The 13,827-nt window shown below is 58.6% G+C and overlaps 1 protein-coding gene across 1 annotated transcript in view; it reads right to left on the bottom strand.

Moving 5' to 3' along the window:
• Nucleotides 1–6,602: 6,602 nt before the first annotated feature.
• CNTFR (ciliary neurotrophic factor receptor) overlaps nucleotides 6,603–13,827 on the bottom strand; it is a 191,961-nt gene continuing 184,736 nt past the window's right edge. The window contains exons 8-9 of the mRNA XM_072859795.1: nucleotides 8,622–8,802; nucleotides 6,603–6,748 (exon numbers count right to left, since the gene is read on the bottom strand). Of these exons, the coding sequence (XP_072715896.1) occupies nucleotides 6,603–6,748; nucleotides 8,622–8,802 (327 nt within the window). The remainder of the gene's footprint in view (nucleotides 6,749–8,621; nucleotides 8,803–13,827) is intronic.

Here is a 13,827-nt window from a genome sequence, read left to right as displayed (position 1 = left end):
ACTTGGAGTTGTCAGCCATCTCCTGACCACGACCCAGCCCTGCGGCTGGGGGACAGGCTGCTCTGGGGTGAGTCTGCAGGCTGGAGGTTTGGGACATGTCCAGGCTGTCACACATCCCCAGCGTGACCCTGAATAATGGCATGTCACCTCCTGGGACTGTGGCTCCTTCCCTGTCTGCTGGTGCTGCATGGCGGTCACTGTCTCCATGGGGTGATTTGCACATGGGCTGGTGACTCTGCTGGGGTCCGTGCCCACCGGGTGTGAGGAACAGGAAAACCTCCCCATGGGATGTGGGAATGTCCCAGTCCAGCCTTGGACAAAACTGAGACCTCTGGAGATGCTGCCAGCCTGCAGGAGGGCAAGACCCCGACCCCATGGCACTTTGTCACCCACGGGAAAGGCTTCTCTCTGCATCACCTGGTCATGCAAGGACCTGATTTCCAGCCTGCAGGACAGGCGCCCTGGCAGCACGCTGGTGGCTGGGCAGGCATGGGCTGTCTCACACCTTCGAACCACCCCTTCCATCCTGGAAGGGGGAAACCTTCCAGAGACTATATGACGCCTTTTTGGGAAGCAGTCCAAGTCCCTGTTGGCTGTGTCCCCTTGGCCTGTCCTCCTCCAGGCTGCTGGAGGAGACCCAAGAACAGTCCCTGACCACTCCTGGCAGGGCGTAGGAAGCATGCTGCTCTCTCCCAGCACTTAGCAGCTTCCCCAGGAACTGTGCAGGAAAGAAGAAGAGGAGCCCAGACTTCTGGGAGACACTTTCATTTCATGCCTAAGCCACTACTCCACTGCTCAGCCACACGGCTCCATTAAGTCCCCTCCTGGCTGTCTTCTTTCCATCAATCACCCCATCTCCGCAAGCAGCCCAGACACCGGATTTGGGTTATAAATAAGACAATCAATCAGTGATGCTATTAGATAAACAGAGTGGCAGAAGCCAAATTAATGCTTGGCTTTTTCTTGAAAGGGAGGAAAAAAAGAGTCAATTGCTTATTAGGGGACCCTGGTGTGGTCTGGTCTGCGTGCTGCAGCTGAGCCGAGAGGGCTGTGCTCTGCTGCTGTGTCTGTGTGCAGGGAGGTTTGGGATGCTGTGAACAGATGGTCCGTGTGGGTCACCCTGGCCAGAGCAGGCACAGGACTGGGCAGACTGGTGGTGAACAGAGAGGTCACAGCACTGAGGAGGTGATGGGCAGCTGGGAAGGCAATGGTGGGTGCTGGCCATAGTGCAACTGGGGCATGAGGAGGTGTCAGAGCTGGTCTGGTGGGGAGGGAGGGCATGAGGCTGCAGGCAGAGGTGTCTGGGGACCAGGGACACAGTGCCAGGGCAGAAGCTGAGCCATTCAGGATGGACATGAGGAAGAGGGGAGTCACTGCTTTGAGGCGCTTCAAACAACAGATGGCCTCTTCTGGAGAGGCATCAAGTCCTGACCTGGAGCCACCAAGGAATAAGATGGTCCAAGGCTGTCCTTTGCGGTCTGCTGTGACCATCTGTCACCTCTGGCTGCTACAAGCCTCTGCCCTACAGCACTGTGGGGATGCCCAAGGCTGTTGTTACCCCCAGGGACCCCACCTGCAGCTCCGTCTGCTTCTCTGTATGGTGATGGCTGAATCACCCAAAGCTCCTGGGCTTGTTCCTGCACCACTGGTAGTAGGCAGGAGCCTTTCCCCGTGGTGGGACCCTGGTGTCTGAGCCATCCCTCCTGCCACTGGGGAAGAAAGTCCTGGAGGAAGGCTATAACCTGCCAGGGGCATCCAGTGCTACATGTCTGTACAGAAGACATAGGCATTTTCTGAACCAATACCCCATGGTTTGGGGTGGGCTCTTGTATTTTGCTGGACTTGACACCATTACGGGTTGAGGACCAGCGGAATCTGGGATCCTCCAAGTCAAGCTGACTCTGTGTGCATCCTCACCCCTCGCAGATGCTGCTCTTCGTGCTCTCACCCTGGGGACCACCTTTCCACCAGCTCCTGCTGCTCTTGCCTCCACCTCCCACCTCTTCCTGTTGTTGCGATGGAGGAGGATGTTTGCACCTTGGGGACCAGGTCTACCCCTGTGCAAATAAACAGCAGCTCTCCTCTGCCAGCTGGCTTGATGCATCCCACCTGGCATTTCCACCCAGCTCGGCAGGATGCTTTTGTGCTTGGGTCTGGCTGTGCAGATATCAGTGTGCTTCCTTGGCAGCCGAGCCTGCCTTCACACCCTTCTGCCTCCGTGCTCTCGCCCGGGACTGTCTAACATTCTGCTGGAACTGCAGCATGCCTGCTGCTCCACCAAAGTGTGATGCCCCATTGAAGCCCGACAACTCAGCGCTGTTAGCCTAGTTTGTGATAAATAAGCTGCTTTTTGTCACCTGGGGGCTCCAGGCTCCTGGGAGGCTGGTGTGCAAGCAGGGACCTTCTCCGACTGTTGGGTTGGGGAGGATGAGCTCTCTGCTGGCACCTGTCTCAGGGAAAGATGCAGGAGGTGCAGTGATTCGGACTCCCTCCGCTGCTCAGCCCATCGCTCAAGCAAGGGGGCTTTCTGCTTCCTACAAGGCCTCACAGCCAGGAAATAGCTCCTGCTTTCCAGCCACACTTCTGATCCCTCTTGCAGAGCCTGGGGAGCTCAGCGCAAGGCTGCTCTTGCATCAGCAACAGCCGAAAACAACACCTAAGGTGGGATTTACTGCCACATATGTGCTGGGAACACGCAGGGACCCATTGCGCCCTGCTGATGTATTGGATTTCAGGTTATGCGATGCACAGGTCTCTCTGAGCGCTGTAATTCCCTCTTTCTTCCTGTATGGATTTATACTGCTAAGTGGATGGATTTTCTGCTTGGCAGGGATGCTCCCCTGGGACCTTCCCCAGTTAGAAACATCTCTACACATCTGTACGTAATATTGCTGGGGCACTTCACGAGTGGGCTTTTACGACACCCCTTGCTTTGTGGACTGCCTCTTAATCTGGCCAGGCACTGCAGAAGGGCTGACGAATGGCATCCGGGAGCCGGCGGCAGGCTGCGTGCCAACTCCAGGTGCCGGAGGGTGCCCGGGGCTGTGTGCGCAAGCCACCGCTCTCAGATGGCTTCTCATACAGCTGCCCTGGGCACTGGGACACCCTTGGTCCCTGAAACAGCTTGAGAGGGACAGGTTTCCTTTGCTTAATAACCTGAGACAGCATGCCTCCAGACCAGGCATGGAGATCCTGGGTAGAGATGAAGGCAATCTGTCTGTCTGGGATGCTTCCCCCCGGCAAGGGCTGGGCCTGACATTTTCATCTCTGCCAAGAGCTGTCCCTTCCCCCTGTCCCAAAGAGCCATCTGCTATGGTAGATTACCCTGGCTTTTAGCGCTGTGAATCCATAATTAGTGCATAATTAATTACCAGATGTTTTTAACACTAATGAAACATTAATAAATGACGGAGGCATGTTGTCTGGTAATGGAACATTAACCAGTGAACCAAGCCAGCACACGGGGCAGTGCTGCTGCCAGCACGGCCGAGCCGGAGGCAAGGCTGCATGGGACTGAGCTCTCCTCTAATAAAGCCCCGGCATGGTGAAAATCATAGCAAGCACTTGGTGGGAGCTAGCGACCAGCCTGGTGCTGCCTTCAGGCTTTGCAGAGCCAGGGCTGTGGCTACTTCACCTCCATCCTTCCATCCACCCACCCATCCTTCCATCCATCCACACATCCATCCATCCATCCATCCGCCCATCTCCCAACTGGAGAGACCCTGTTGGGGCACTGGGCAGCCAATTTGCTTAAAAAACCAAGCTTTTTTTTCCCTGGGATGAACTGCAGCTCGATGACATCTCGGCTCCAGTTGGTGCTCACACGCAAGGCACATGGGGAGAGGCCAGAACCCGACACAGTGTGCTCTGCTGTGCCCGTTGTCCCTGTGCCGGATCCATGTGAGCCCTGCCCTGATGGAATTTTAATTCAGAGCATCTGGGCCAGTGGCATTTTCCTAATGTGAAATTATTAATTAGACAAGGAAAGTGCATTAATTGGGACGACGTGTCATCTCCAGCCTCCAGGCTGCAGCGGGGCGCGGGCAGGTCTCCATCCTCCTGCCTCCCTGAGAAGTCTCAGGGAACGGCCAGAGCTCGGGGACACATGGGATCCCCGAGGGCCTGTGAACGGGGACACGTGGCACCTCCCCATCAGAGCGTGGGTGCCACATGGGGTGGTGACAACCATTCCCTTTACATCACCAGGGGTTTCCATGGGTGGGCATCCCCCTTGCACCTTCTCAGGATGTCCTGAAGGCCAGCTTTTGGGTCCCCTCACCCCCTGGGGAGATGAAGCTGTGGGCTTAAGCCCTGGAGCAGGCTCCAGGGTGTCTGTGTCCCCCTCACTGCCATCCCCATGTCCTCCCCATCACAGCCAGCACCACGCGTGGGAGTGGGCAGCTGAACCCACCCACTCCAGCCGGAGGGGAAATAACACCCAGCACTGCCAGTCATCATGAAATGATCATTTAATGAAGAACGTCTCTCCTGGTGCGTGTATGTGTGCACGTGTGCGTTGTCTCTGTGTGAGCTTTTTTTTATCCCCTCTATTATTTTTTTTTTTTGATTCTTTTTTTTTTTATATATATACATCTATAAAAAATTCAAATACAGCATGTCAACAGTGGGAATACTAGGACGTACGGTATTAAATACTGCGCTTGGGTCCAGGCAGGGGCAAGAGGAGGTGTCTTTACAAAACAGGGCTTTGGGCAGGATGGGGAGGAGAGCAGAGCAGGCACGGGGACAGCCAGGGACAGTGGGAACAGCGAGGGACAGGTCTGCAGGGCTCCAGCTCTAAAGGCAACAGCAGAGCTATTCTGCTTTTGTTGGAGAATGAGACAAACGTCAACGGGGGTGATTCCCTGTATCCAACGTGGTTAAAAGTTTGGGGGTGATGTGGGGAGGGGGTTGGGGGTGGCGAAGGCTTCTGTGGGGTGCTGGGGGGGGAGCCGGAGGGGCAGCTCTCCCAGGTGCTCGGCAAGGGGCAGGGGGGGTTTATTGGTGTTTCATTTCCTTTTTTTTCCATTAAAACCCTGCCAGCTCCCTGCTCCCCACCACACTTGTGGAAGCCACCAGTTCCTCCGTCCATCATCCCCTTGGAGGGGACCAAGACCCCCCACCTGTGGACCCCTCCAGCTTCGCCACACGGTCAAGAGCTCGGGGGAGCAAGTCCGGTCCTTGGGGGACCCCCCCTCTGCTGTAGGGGGGTACACAGCTGGGAGCATCATTCCCCTCACCACCCCCCCCATTTTCATATCCCCTTTTCTCAGTGCACCGTCACGCTCCCTGCCACCCGGGTGGGCGGTGGGGCGGCGGGCACGTCTTTGGCGTGGGGGGGGTTAGCTGTATGAGTGGGGTCCTCAGCTGCGGCGTGGTGGCCGGGCTCGCTTCGCCTTGCTGGGGAAAGGGGGACGGGGATGGGGGGGACAAGTGCGTCTCCTCGCTCCGGGCTGGGAGAGGATTTCACGGCTCCCCAGGGGACGGCGGCGGCTCTGTCCTCCTCCGAAGCGATGGCGAGAAGCGTGATACGTCCTCAACGTGTGCAAAATCGAAGAGATAAGAGACTCAACCCGGGAGGGGGGCGGCGGGGTGGGGGGCGGTGGTGGCGGTGGGCGGTGGGAGGGCATCTGCGCTGGGCTGCGATGGACGCACAGATGGGGATCTGCAAGCAGGGAGGAGAGAGGTTCACTGGTCCTGCTCCGGGCTCAGCCGTGGCCAGCCACCGAGGGGACACACCGAGCAGAATTTGGTCTTTTTCCGTGGGGAAATTCACCCCTTCCCAGAACCTGGGTGCCCAAATGCATCACCTCCACCTCCTCCTCCCAGGGCCAGACCCTGCCCACCCACGCCTGGCTGTGTGCCACCACCTCTGCCATTGCCATCGCTAACATCACACGTGGGGATGACACAGCCAGAGGGCAGCAAAGGACCCCGCACCCACGGGGGCTTTGCCTTGCGTTGGCTCCTTCTTGGGCACCAAAGGATGGGTGGCACATCCTTTATCCCCCAAAGCGACATATGTGGCTGCTGTCAGGATCAATCCCCTGGTCTTCGGGCAGCGTGGGCGCAGGGGAAGGGCGCAGGGGGACCCAGTGAGACAGCAGCCCTGGCCCAGGGAGGGACGGGGCATTTTGGGGCTCTCCAGGCTGCCAGCCCCATGCTAAGCCAAGCCAAGGACATTTTTGAGATGCATCTGAGAATTTTCTGGTCTCGGACAATTTTTCTTCCATCCCTATGCAAAGGCCTTAGATGTCCACGTGGTTTCTTTGCCTCTTAAAACATCAGCAGTGGGGAGGGGGGAGGGCTGCTGAGAACGAGGCATCGAAGACTGACCCCGTTGCAGGCTTTGCAGAAGATGTTTGAAAAGCCATTTTTGAGATCCCCACCAGAACACGCAATTTGGAAAAGCAGCCAGATTTGGTGCATTTAGAAAAAACTGCAAGAAAAACCCAAATGGCTCATTCTCAACGCCCTTCACCCAGAGTCCCGTTGGAGCATCCCTTTCCCAAGCATGCTGGAGCCCTTGGGGTCCCCAAGCCCCTGCCCCCTCTCAGCACCCACACCCTGTCTCTCACGCCCTCCTGTTTGGGGGATACTCACTAAATAAAGAGGACACCATAGGCAGCCAAGACCAGTCCAGCTGTCCAACACACTGCCACGGCCCCGCTGCCCACCACGGCCCCCTTGTCGCAGATCTTGGTGGTGGGGGGCGGCATGAAAGAGGAGGTGCTAGCGCTCGTTGTCTCTGCAGGGAGGGAGAGTGGATGGCGAGGGGAGCTGGGATGCCCCGGGATGTGTCCCGTAGGGGCAGCCCCACTCCCCCGCCGGTGGGGACACAGCACCGTCCCATCCCCACATTGCCCCTCCCACTGCCATGCCACACTGGGGCTGAGCTGGGGGGCTGGGATGATGAGCCAGGGGACGGTGTGGTCCATGAGACTTTCCCTGCTCTAACACTGGACCTACTGCTTGGAGATGCTTCCACCATGGCAGAGCTGGGCATCCCTCCCAGCCCCATCCTGCCCAGCCGGGCTGCTCTGTGGGAATTCTGGCTAAGAGGTCATGATGACATGGCCACAAGTGCTCAGCAGAGAGAATCCCCCACCCAGGGAATGCCCTAGACATGGCTGCAGCTGCTGGGCTGGCTCGCAGGGCTTGTCCTCCTCTGTACGGGACCAGACGGGGTTGCCTGTCCCTACGGAGGGCTGCAGCATTGCAGGGAGGGCATGGATGGGCAGTCAGGCTGAGGCAGCTTCGGTCACATCCTGAGGGTCCCGGAGTGCCCCTGGGGCGGGGGGGGATGCTGGGGGCCACAGAGGATCTGTCTTGGCATCTTTCAGACCCCCTCGAGGTGCCATGGCGAGGCTCAGTCCCAGAGCCAGGGTGTCCCACATCAGACCTGCATGGCTGCAGCCAGCTACATGCACAGGGACACGTGTGTGAGGGACACATGTGTGAGGGACACGTGTGTGAGGGACACGTGTGTGAAGGACACGTGTGTGAGGGACATGTGCGTGCCTGCACAGGGAGCAGGCAGGCGCCGTTTGAAGTATTTGCATTTAGCGCAATGCAGGCGGGTATAGATGCAAACCCCAAACCCTGACACCAGCACAGTGTGCCTGCACTCCTTGCAGGGGTTTATCCCCCTACGGATGAGGGGCTGCAAATCCCTGCTGCTGCTTGAATCTCCAGGGGCTCTACTGGGTGCTGTTTCTGCAAATGTGGTGTCTCCGTGTAGGAGGTACCTCCACCCACCAGCAGCAGGGCTTGCACCCACCACATCCCCGTGCAGGGAGCTTCGCCAGGGCCTGCAGAGGTTCGTACGTGGCTCTGGCAGCGCATGGCTTGCACACACATGCCGGTATCTACACACGCAGCTGGGCTAGAGCTTGGAGGGTGGGGGAGGCTGAGCATCCCCCCTCCCCACACACAAATCTGGCCAGCTTATACGTGTGGCCCTGACGTAGAAGCCTGGTCGCTGCCCGCCTGCCTGCGCACCAGTGCTTCCCCCCGCCCTGCCACCAGTGCCAGCCGGGGGAACCGAGGCAGGTCTGCTCCAGCCCTTCTGGGAAACGGAGGGCTGATGACGCCCATTTGGACACAGTCCCAGCTCTTTCCTAGAAACAGAGGCTTGTTAACTTTGTGTCTTTTATTCTGAATTGGCATCGCTCTGAGCCATTGTGCAGGGGTCGGAGGTGTGGAGGGGGTAGGACTGGAGAGGGAGGGCTGGAGGGGGGCAGCGCTCCAGGGATAATGTTAGTGTTAGTAATAGTAATCGTAATAGTAATAATAATAATAATAATAATAATAATAATAATAATAATAATAATAAAATAATAAACCCCCAGCTTTGTTGTCACACCCCAAGCACCCTGGCGAGGAGGATGCCGGAGCCAGGCGAGCTGAGTCAGCATCCCTCAGGCCACGGCTGCACCTGCTGCCAGGGCCATGGGTGGGGGGGAAAAGTGTAGGGTGAAGGGCTGCAGCCCCCCAGGGTGCTGGGGGGATCTCCTTGGCTGGAGACCAAACTTGCAGGAGCTTGGAGGGACCCTCAGCCATGACTCCTGGGCTGCCCTCCGCTGCAGGCACAGCCTGTTTGTACTGGGGGGGCTTCTCACCTGTGACCTGGGCCTCCGTGGTGAGATGCTTGGGCTCCTCTGTCCAGGGGGTGGCATGGACGGCCACGCTCCAGTCGCTCCACGTGCCGATGTCGTTGTCTTTGGCGGCCACCTGGATGATGTACTCCTTGCCGGCATAGGCGTCCGTGATGGTGTGTGATGTCCCGTCCGACAGCTCGACCTGCGGGCAGCAGCGGGGACGGGAGGGTGGTCAGAGGAACGCCCGGCACCGGGAGGTGTAAGACAATCAGTGTGTTTAGCTCGGCCAGAGAATTATAACGAGACTTTTGCAGCACTTTGGGAAGTGCTACGGGGTTTTGGGCAGAGGCATGAGCCCAGGACAGGGATGCAGGGGGAGGATGCTCCAGCTGCAGCTGAGCCAAAGGTCTGGTGAGACACGCAGTCCCACTTCCAAACTCGCGGTGCCGGAGCGGAGCGGCTTCCTCTAGAGGTCACCAGAAACTAGCAGATGTGCGGGCAGGCTCCGCTCGGACATGTTAGGGCAGCTGGGAGCTGGACATCCAGGGCAGCGGCTGGCATGTGTGCACACACTTTCTGGGCACCATTGCCAGTGCTGGGAGGAGGATTCCCCCACCAGCACGTCTCTGGCCACCGTGCTCCTGCACCCACTCGCATCCCACCGGCTTGACTTGCAGACCTCTGGCTGGGCCCTTGGACAAGGATCAAGCCATGTCCAGCCATCTTTCCTAGAAATATTCCCTCTGTCCTGTTGTCACTGTGCCTGAGCCACAGGAGGTCCTGCCATCCTGGGGATGTGGCTGCTGGTGCAATGGTTTAACCCCAGACTGTGTCTACAGCTTCTGGGGATCTCTGATCTGCTTGGAGCTCAACTCAAGGACAGGTAGATGAAGGTGCCCAGTAGAAATGCACCCCCATCGCACAGCCACCAGTGAGAAGACACACACAGGTGACAGAGGAGGAGGGCTCAGCACCCAAGTGACCTTCTGGGGATGGAGCTGGCTTGACCTCAGGGTCCTGCACGCATGGAGGGGACCAGGGCAGGAGCATCCCGCAGAGGCTGCATGAGAGATCGCCCTGCACCTCACCTCTGAGGCTGAGGACTAACACACTGCCGGCTTCACTTCCCCCCCTGCACTGCCTGTGCATGGCATGGGGGAGACGTGGGTCACCCCTTGTCCTTCCTCCATGCCCTGGCCGACACAAACCACCTTCTCTCCAGACACATGTTGATAATAAATATGCTGGGGGGATGAGGGACGGTGCGGGTCTGATGCAGCCCATCTGCGAGTGCCAGTGCCCAGCCAGGGCTCATGCTCAAGCAGAACAAGCGGCACTTCATGGGTGGGCGAAACTTCATGGTGCAACCCACATGAGGTCCTCTACGTCTCCCCAGCCACCTAAGAGGAGGTCAGGCACAGGATCCCACTGCCCCAGGGAGCACCAACAGCTGAGTTTTATTAAGAACTCAGTTCAATGACAGGAGCAAGATGGAGCCGAAAACTTCTGTGATCTTTGATCACATCCTGAAAGCCCGAAGAGAGAAAAGCTGCACCACTGGGCCAATGCACCTGCAGGATGAGGCTGCCCTGGCACTGCAGCTTTGCACACGCAGGGATGGTGTGCACGCCAGGGACGTGTGTGACGGCCTGGCCAGCGGCCAGTGTGGTTAATCTCATCACCCTGCTGCTGTCAGGGGTACCTGAAAAGCAGGAACCCACCCTGAGAAAGACCCAGCCCTTTTCCAGTCCCCCCAGTACATCACATGCAATATCCCAGCAGAGATTTAAACACTTTAGCACACAAACTGCAGCCCCCCCCCCCCCCCCCCAGCTTTTACAGCTGCTCTGGGGGATCCCTACCAGGGAGGGGGGCACTTTTGCTTTCTTGCTCCAGGTGAGAGCCTTTCCTTCCCTATTCCTTCTCCCGGGGCTGCATCCAGCCTGCTGCCTGGCACGACAGGGCCCTCGGGCTCTGCGCTCCCAGATGCTCACACAGCCCGGACCCAGCCCGCAGGAGCCCCAGGTCTGGAGCACATCTGGAGGCAGGCTTGGCTGGCCCCTCCCGAGCCGTCAGGGACCAAAGGGCCTCCTGCTGCCCGCGAGGCACGAAGCTGCTACCAAACCTCAGCAGGGGAGCAGCATGGAGAAAGGCATGCGTCCGTCCCACCGCTGCAGAATTTGGGGCTGGATGGGGGGATGCAGAGTCCTGCCTCTCGTGCACCACTGACTCGGGTCTGATGCCCACAGCGCCAGCGCGATGTAAGCAGGGGATGCCGGTGGTTTCACTGCAGGGCTTGTGCCAAGCTGAGATGTGTCCGAGCCCTATACTACCTTTAGCCAAAGCACTGGGACAACTGGTGCCCAAGTCCATCCCTACTTCCTAGGGGACACCTTCCTGCCACACCATGGGTCTCACCATTGGGTCCAACCGTCGGCATGGGGGGAGCTTCTTGGCATGCCCACCAAGGGGGTCCGAGGTCAGAGCCTGGCTGGAGGCAGCCTGGCATGGGGGGCAGACAAGCACAGCAACCTTGGTGGGGCTCTGTGATGGGTCTCCCCGAGTTTTCAGCATGCCGAAGAGGCTGAGAGCCAGCCCTGGGGTCACACGGGCTGCCTCTCATCCAGATAACGTGGTCAGGCTTAGAGCAGTCCTGTTTAGCAGCTTTCAGGTCCCCAGCACAGTGTGTGCCGGCGGGGGGGGTGGCTGTTCCCATCCCGGGGCTGGACATACCCCATCCTGCAGAACAGGGTTTTGGCCCGTTTCACTTGTGGGATAGGTGAAAACTGAAATCCTGTGAGGCCTGGGCAGAAGAGAGGATGGGGAAAAGAAGATGAGGAGGATGCTGATCCCACCCGCAGGACATAGCTGTGCATCCTCAAACCCACGGGGGTCTTGGCTGAGACCCATCCCAACCCCACCAAGCTCCCTCCATCCTCAGCCCAGGCACAAAACCTGAGCTGGATCAGGGTCCCTGGAGGGGACGGGCTCTTGGCACCCACCGCTGCACCCAGCAGAACTGAGAAGACACCTTCTGCATCCTCTTCTCATAGGGACCCACCTTCATGGCCCAGGCACCAAGGGATGGGTAGGCAGGACAGGAGACCCACCAGGCTGTGAAGCACCTGGCCTGTGCAAAGTGCTGTGTTTGGCAGGACACCCCCCCGCAGCCTCGAAGCATGGTGAGGCAGTCCCTGCCACCCAAACCCTGGGATTCACACTGTCCCCCGCCTCTGCCACTGGCTCCAGCACTTGCAGGCACAGCTGGACGGGATACACGTGCAGCAGTGTGCAAGCCACACAGTGGGGACCCGCCTGGACGGGATCAGCCCAGAGCTGTCTGGTGGCATCCACCAATTTGGACGGCAATGCCAAGGTGATCAAGCTCAATTAATTCCTAATGACAATTAACGAAACCTTGCTGGGTGAGCTGCCAGCCCCCTGCAAGCCTGTTTCTCCCAGCTTGGTCTGTGCTGGGCTGGGGGTGCCTTGGAAGCAGGGAGTAAGCACAGGGCTCGGAGAGATGCTGGGGTTATCTGGCTGATGTGTGGGTCTCTCTGGGTCTTTCAGCACCCTCTGAGCCCTCCTGGCTGCTCGCTGAGCCCAGCAGCAAGCAGGCTGCAGGCAGGCCAGCCCCGCTGAGGTCCCGCTGGCCTGGCCAGGCTGCTGCTCCATCCAGAGCATTTTCTCCAGCCCAAAGAGCCCTCCCAGTTGAGCACTCGCCCTTGGGAGCAATTCCTGCCTCTCCCCAGCTGCAGCCAGCCTGCAGCTGAGTGTTTGCAGATGGGGTGTCACAGGCACAACGGGGTCAAGGCCATGCCTTGCCTGGGGGAGGATGTTCCCTCAGGACCCAGGCTGGAGGACCTGGAGGACCTTCCTTGTAGGACCTGGGAGGACGCTGCCCTAAGCTCCTCTTTAGACAACAGACAAAAAGAGAGAGAGATGACAGCATCCATCTCTCCGCACACATACGATGTCTGCATGCCGCAGTTCTGAGCTGGGCAGCTGGGGGACACATCCAACATTTGCCATGGTGGGTGAGAAAGTCCCTGGGCGGGTGCCCGTGGCTCAGGACAGAACTGCAGCAGCAGATGGGAAAGCACACAGGGAGTGGGTCCAACTGGACGCCGACAGGGAGAGCCGGGGGGAGACACTGGGGAGGTCGTGGGGGGATGGATGGACACACAGCTTCAAAGGCAGAGGCAGAAATTCCTTAATCCGCGTCCCCGCCACACAGAGACAAAAGTTGGAGGAAGGCTGTGCATGGTAATTTGTTTGGCCAGGGGTGTCTGCATGTCGCTGACTGCCTTTGTGCACCTGCCAAAAGTCACTCCGGCTGGCTGTGAAGCACTGCCCAGATTAATGAGGGATCAGTAGCCAGTGCAATGCAGAGCTACTAGCATTGAAAAAAAAAAAAAAAAAAAAAAAAAGAGGGAGCGAGAAATGAAAAAAAGCCCTTGAACCCAGTAATTCAGCCGACAGCTTGCTAAAGACAGCGCGGACTGGGATGCCATTCCCTGCTGTGGCCGCATACCCCCATCAGCCTGCTTGGAAAGATGGGGGTGCCGAGGGACGGCCGGTGCCCACCCACAGCCCTGAGCACTAGGATGAGCCTAGGGGCCAGTGCCACATTGATGGGGTGGGGACAGACACCCAGGGCAGGTGGAGGGAAGGACTTCCCACCGCTTGGCTTTACCCCTGTCCATGCTGGTTGCCCCTGCACATGTGCTGGAGGCCTGGGGACATCCACATGAGCCATCCACACCATGTACCCCGACAGGAGACATCCATGTGTTCCCTCGCCCCAGTCCCTGCCCGCAGACTGGTGGCACTGCCTTGCAGTGCTCGGCACAGCAGGAGTTAAGGAAGCCATTCCCCGCACCGGGCTCCCCCCATTCCTGCTGCCCCCAGCCCACCCTGACAGGGTGCCCCGGCAGTAAAAAAGGTCACTGTGCTCTATTCCCACCCAGGCTCTGCTCCCGGTCCAGCGCAACCAGGTAGCAATTACTTGCGAACAGGGTGATGCACAGGCATGTCTGAAGCCCAGATGGCCTTTGGAAGGGGATGGGGGGCAAAGAAAACGCCAACCCTCCCTGCCCCAGCAGCTGGGCTGGAGGCTGGTGTGCATTGGAAGGAGGCAGAGGGGGAGAAGGGGGGATCAGATGCCTTCTTCTCTGCATCCCACACGAAAATGTGTTTGCCGGCTCCCCTGTGGTGGCAGTGGCTC

The sequence above is a fragment of the Ciconia boyciana genome, chromosome 4 (assembly GCF_034638445.1).
Source record: "Ciconia boyciana chromosome 4, ASM3463844v1, whole genome shotgun sequence".
NCBI lineage: Eukaryota > Metazoa > Chordata > Aves > Ciconiiformes > Ciconiidae > Ciconia > Ciconia boyciana.
The sequence above is the reverse complement of the archived record's forward strand: the minus strand, read 5'-3'. Positions and strand labels throughout refer to the sequence as shown.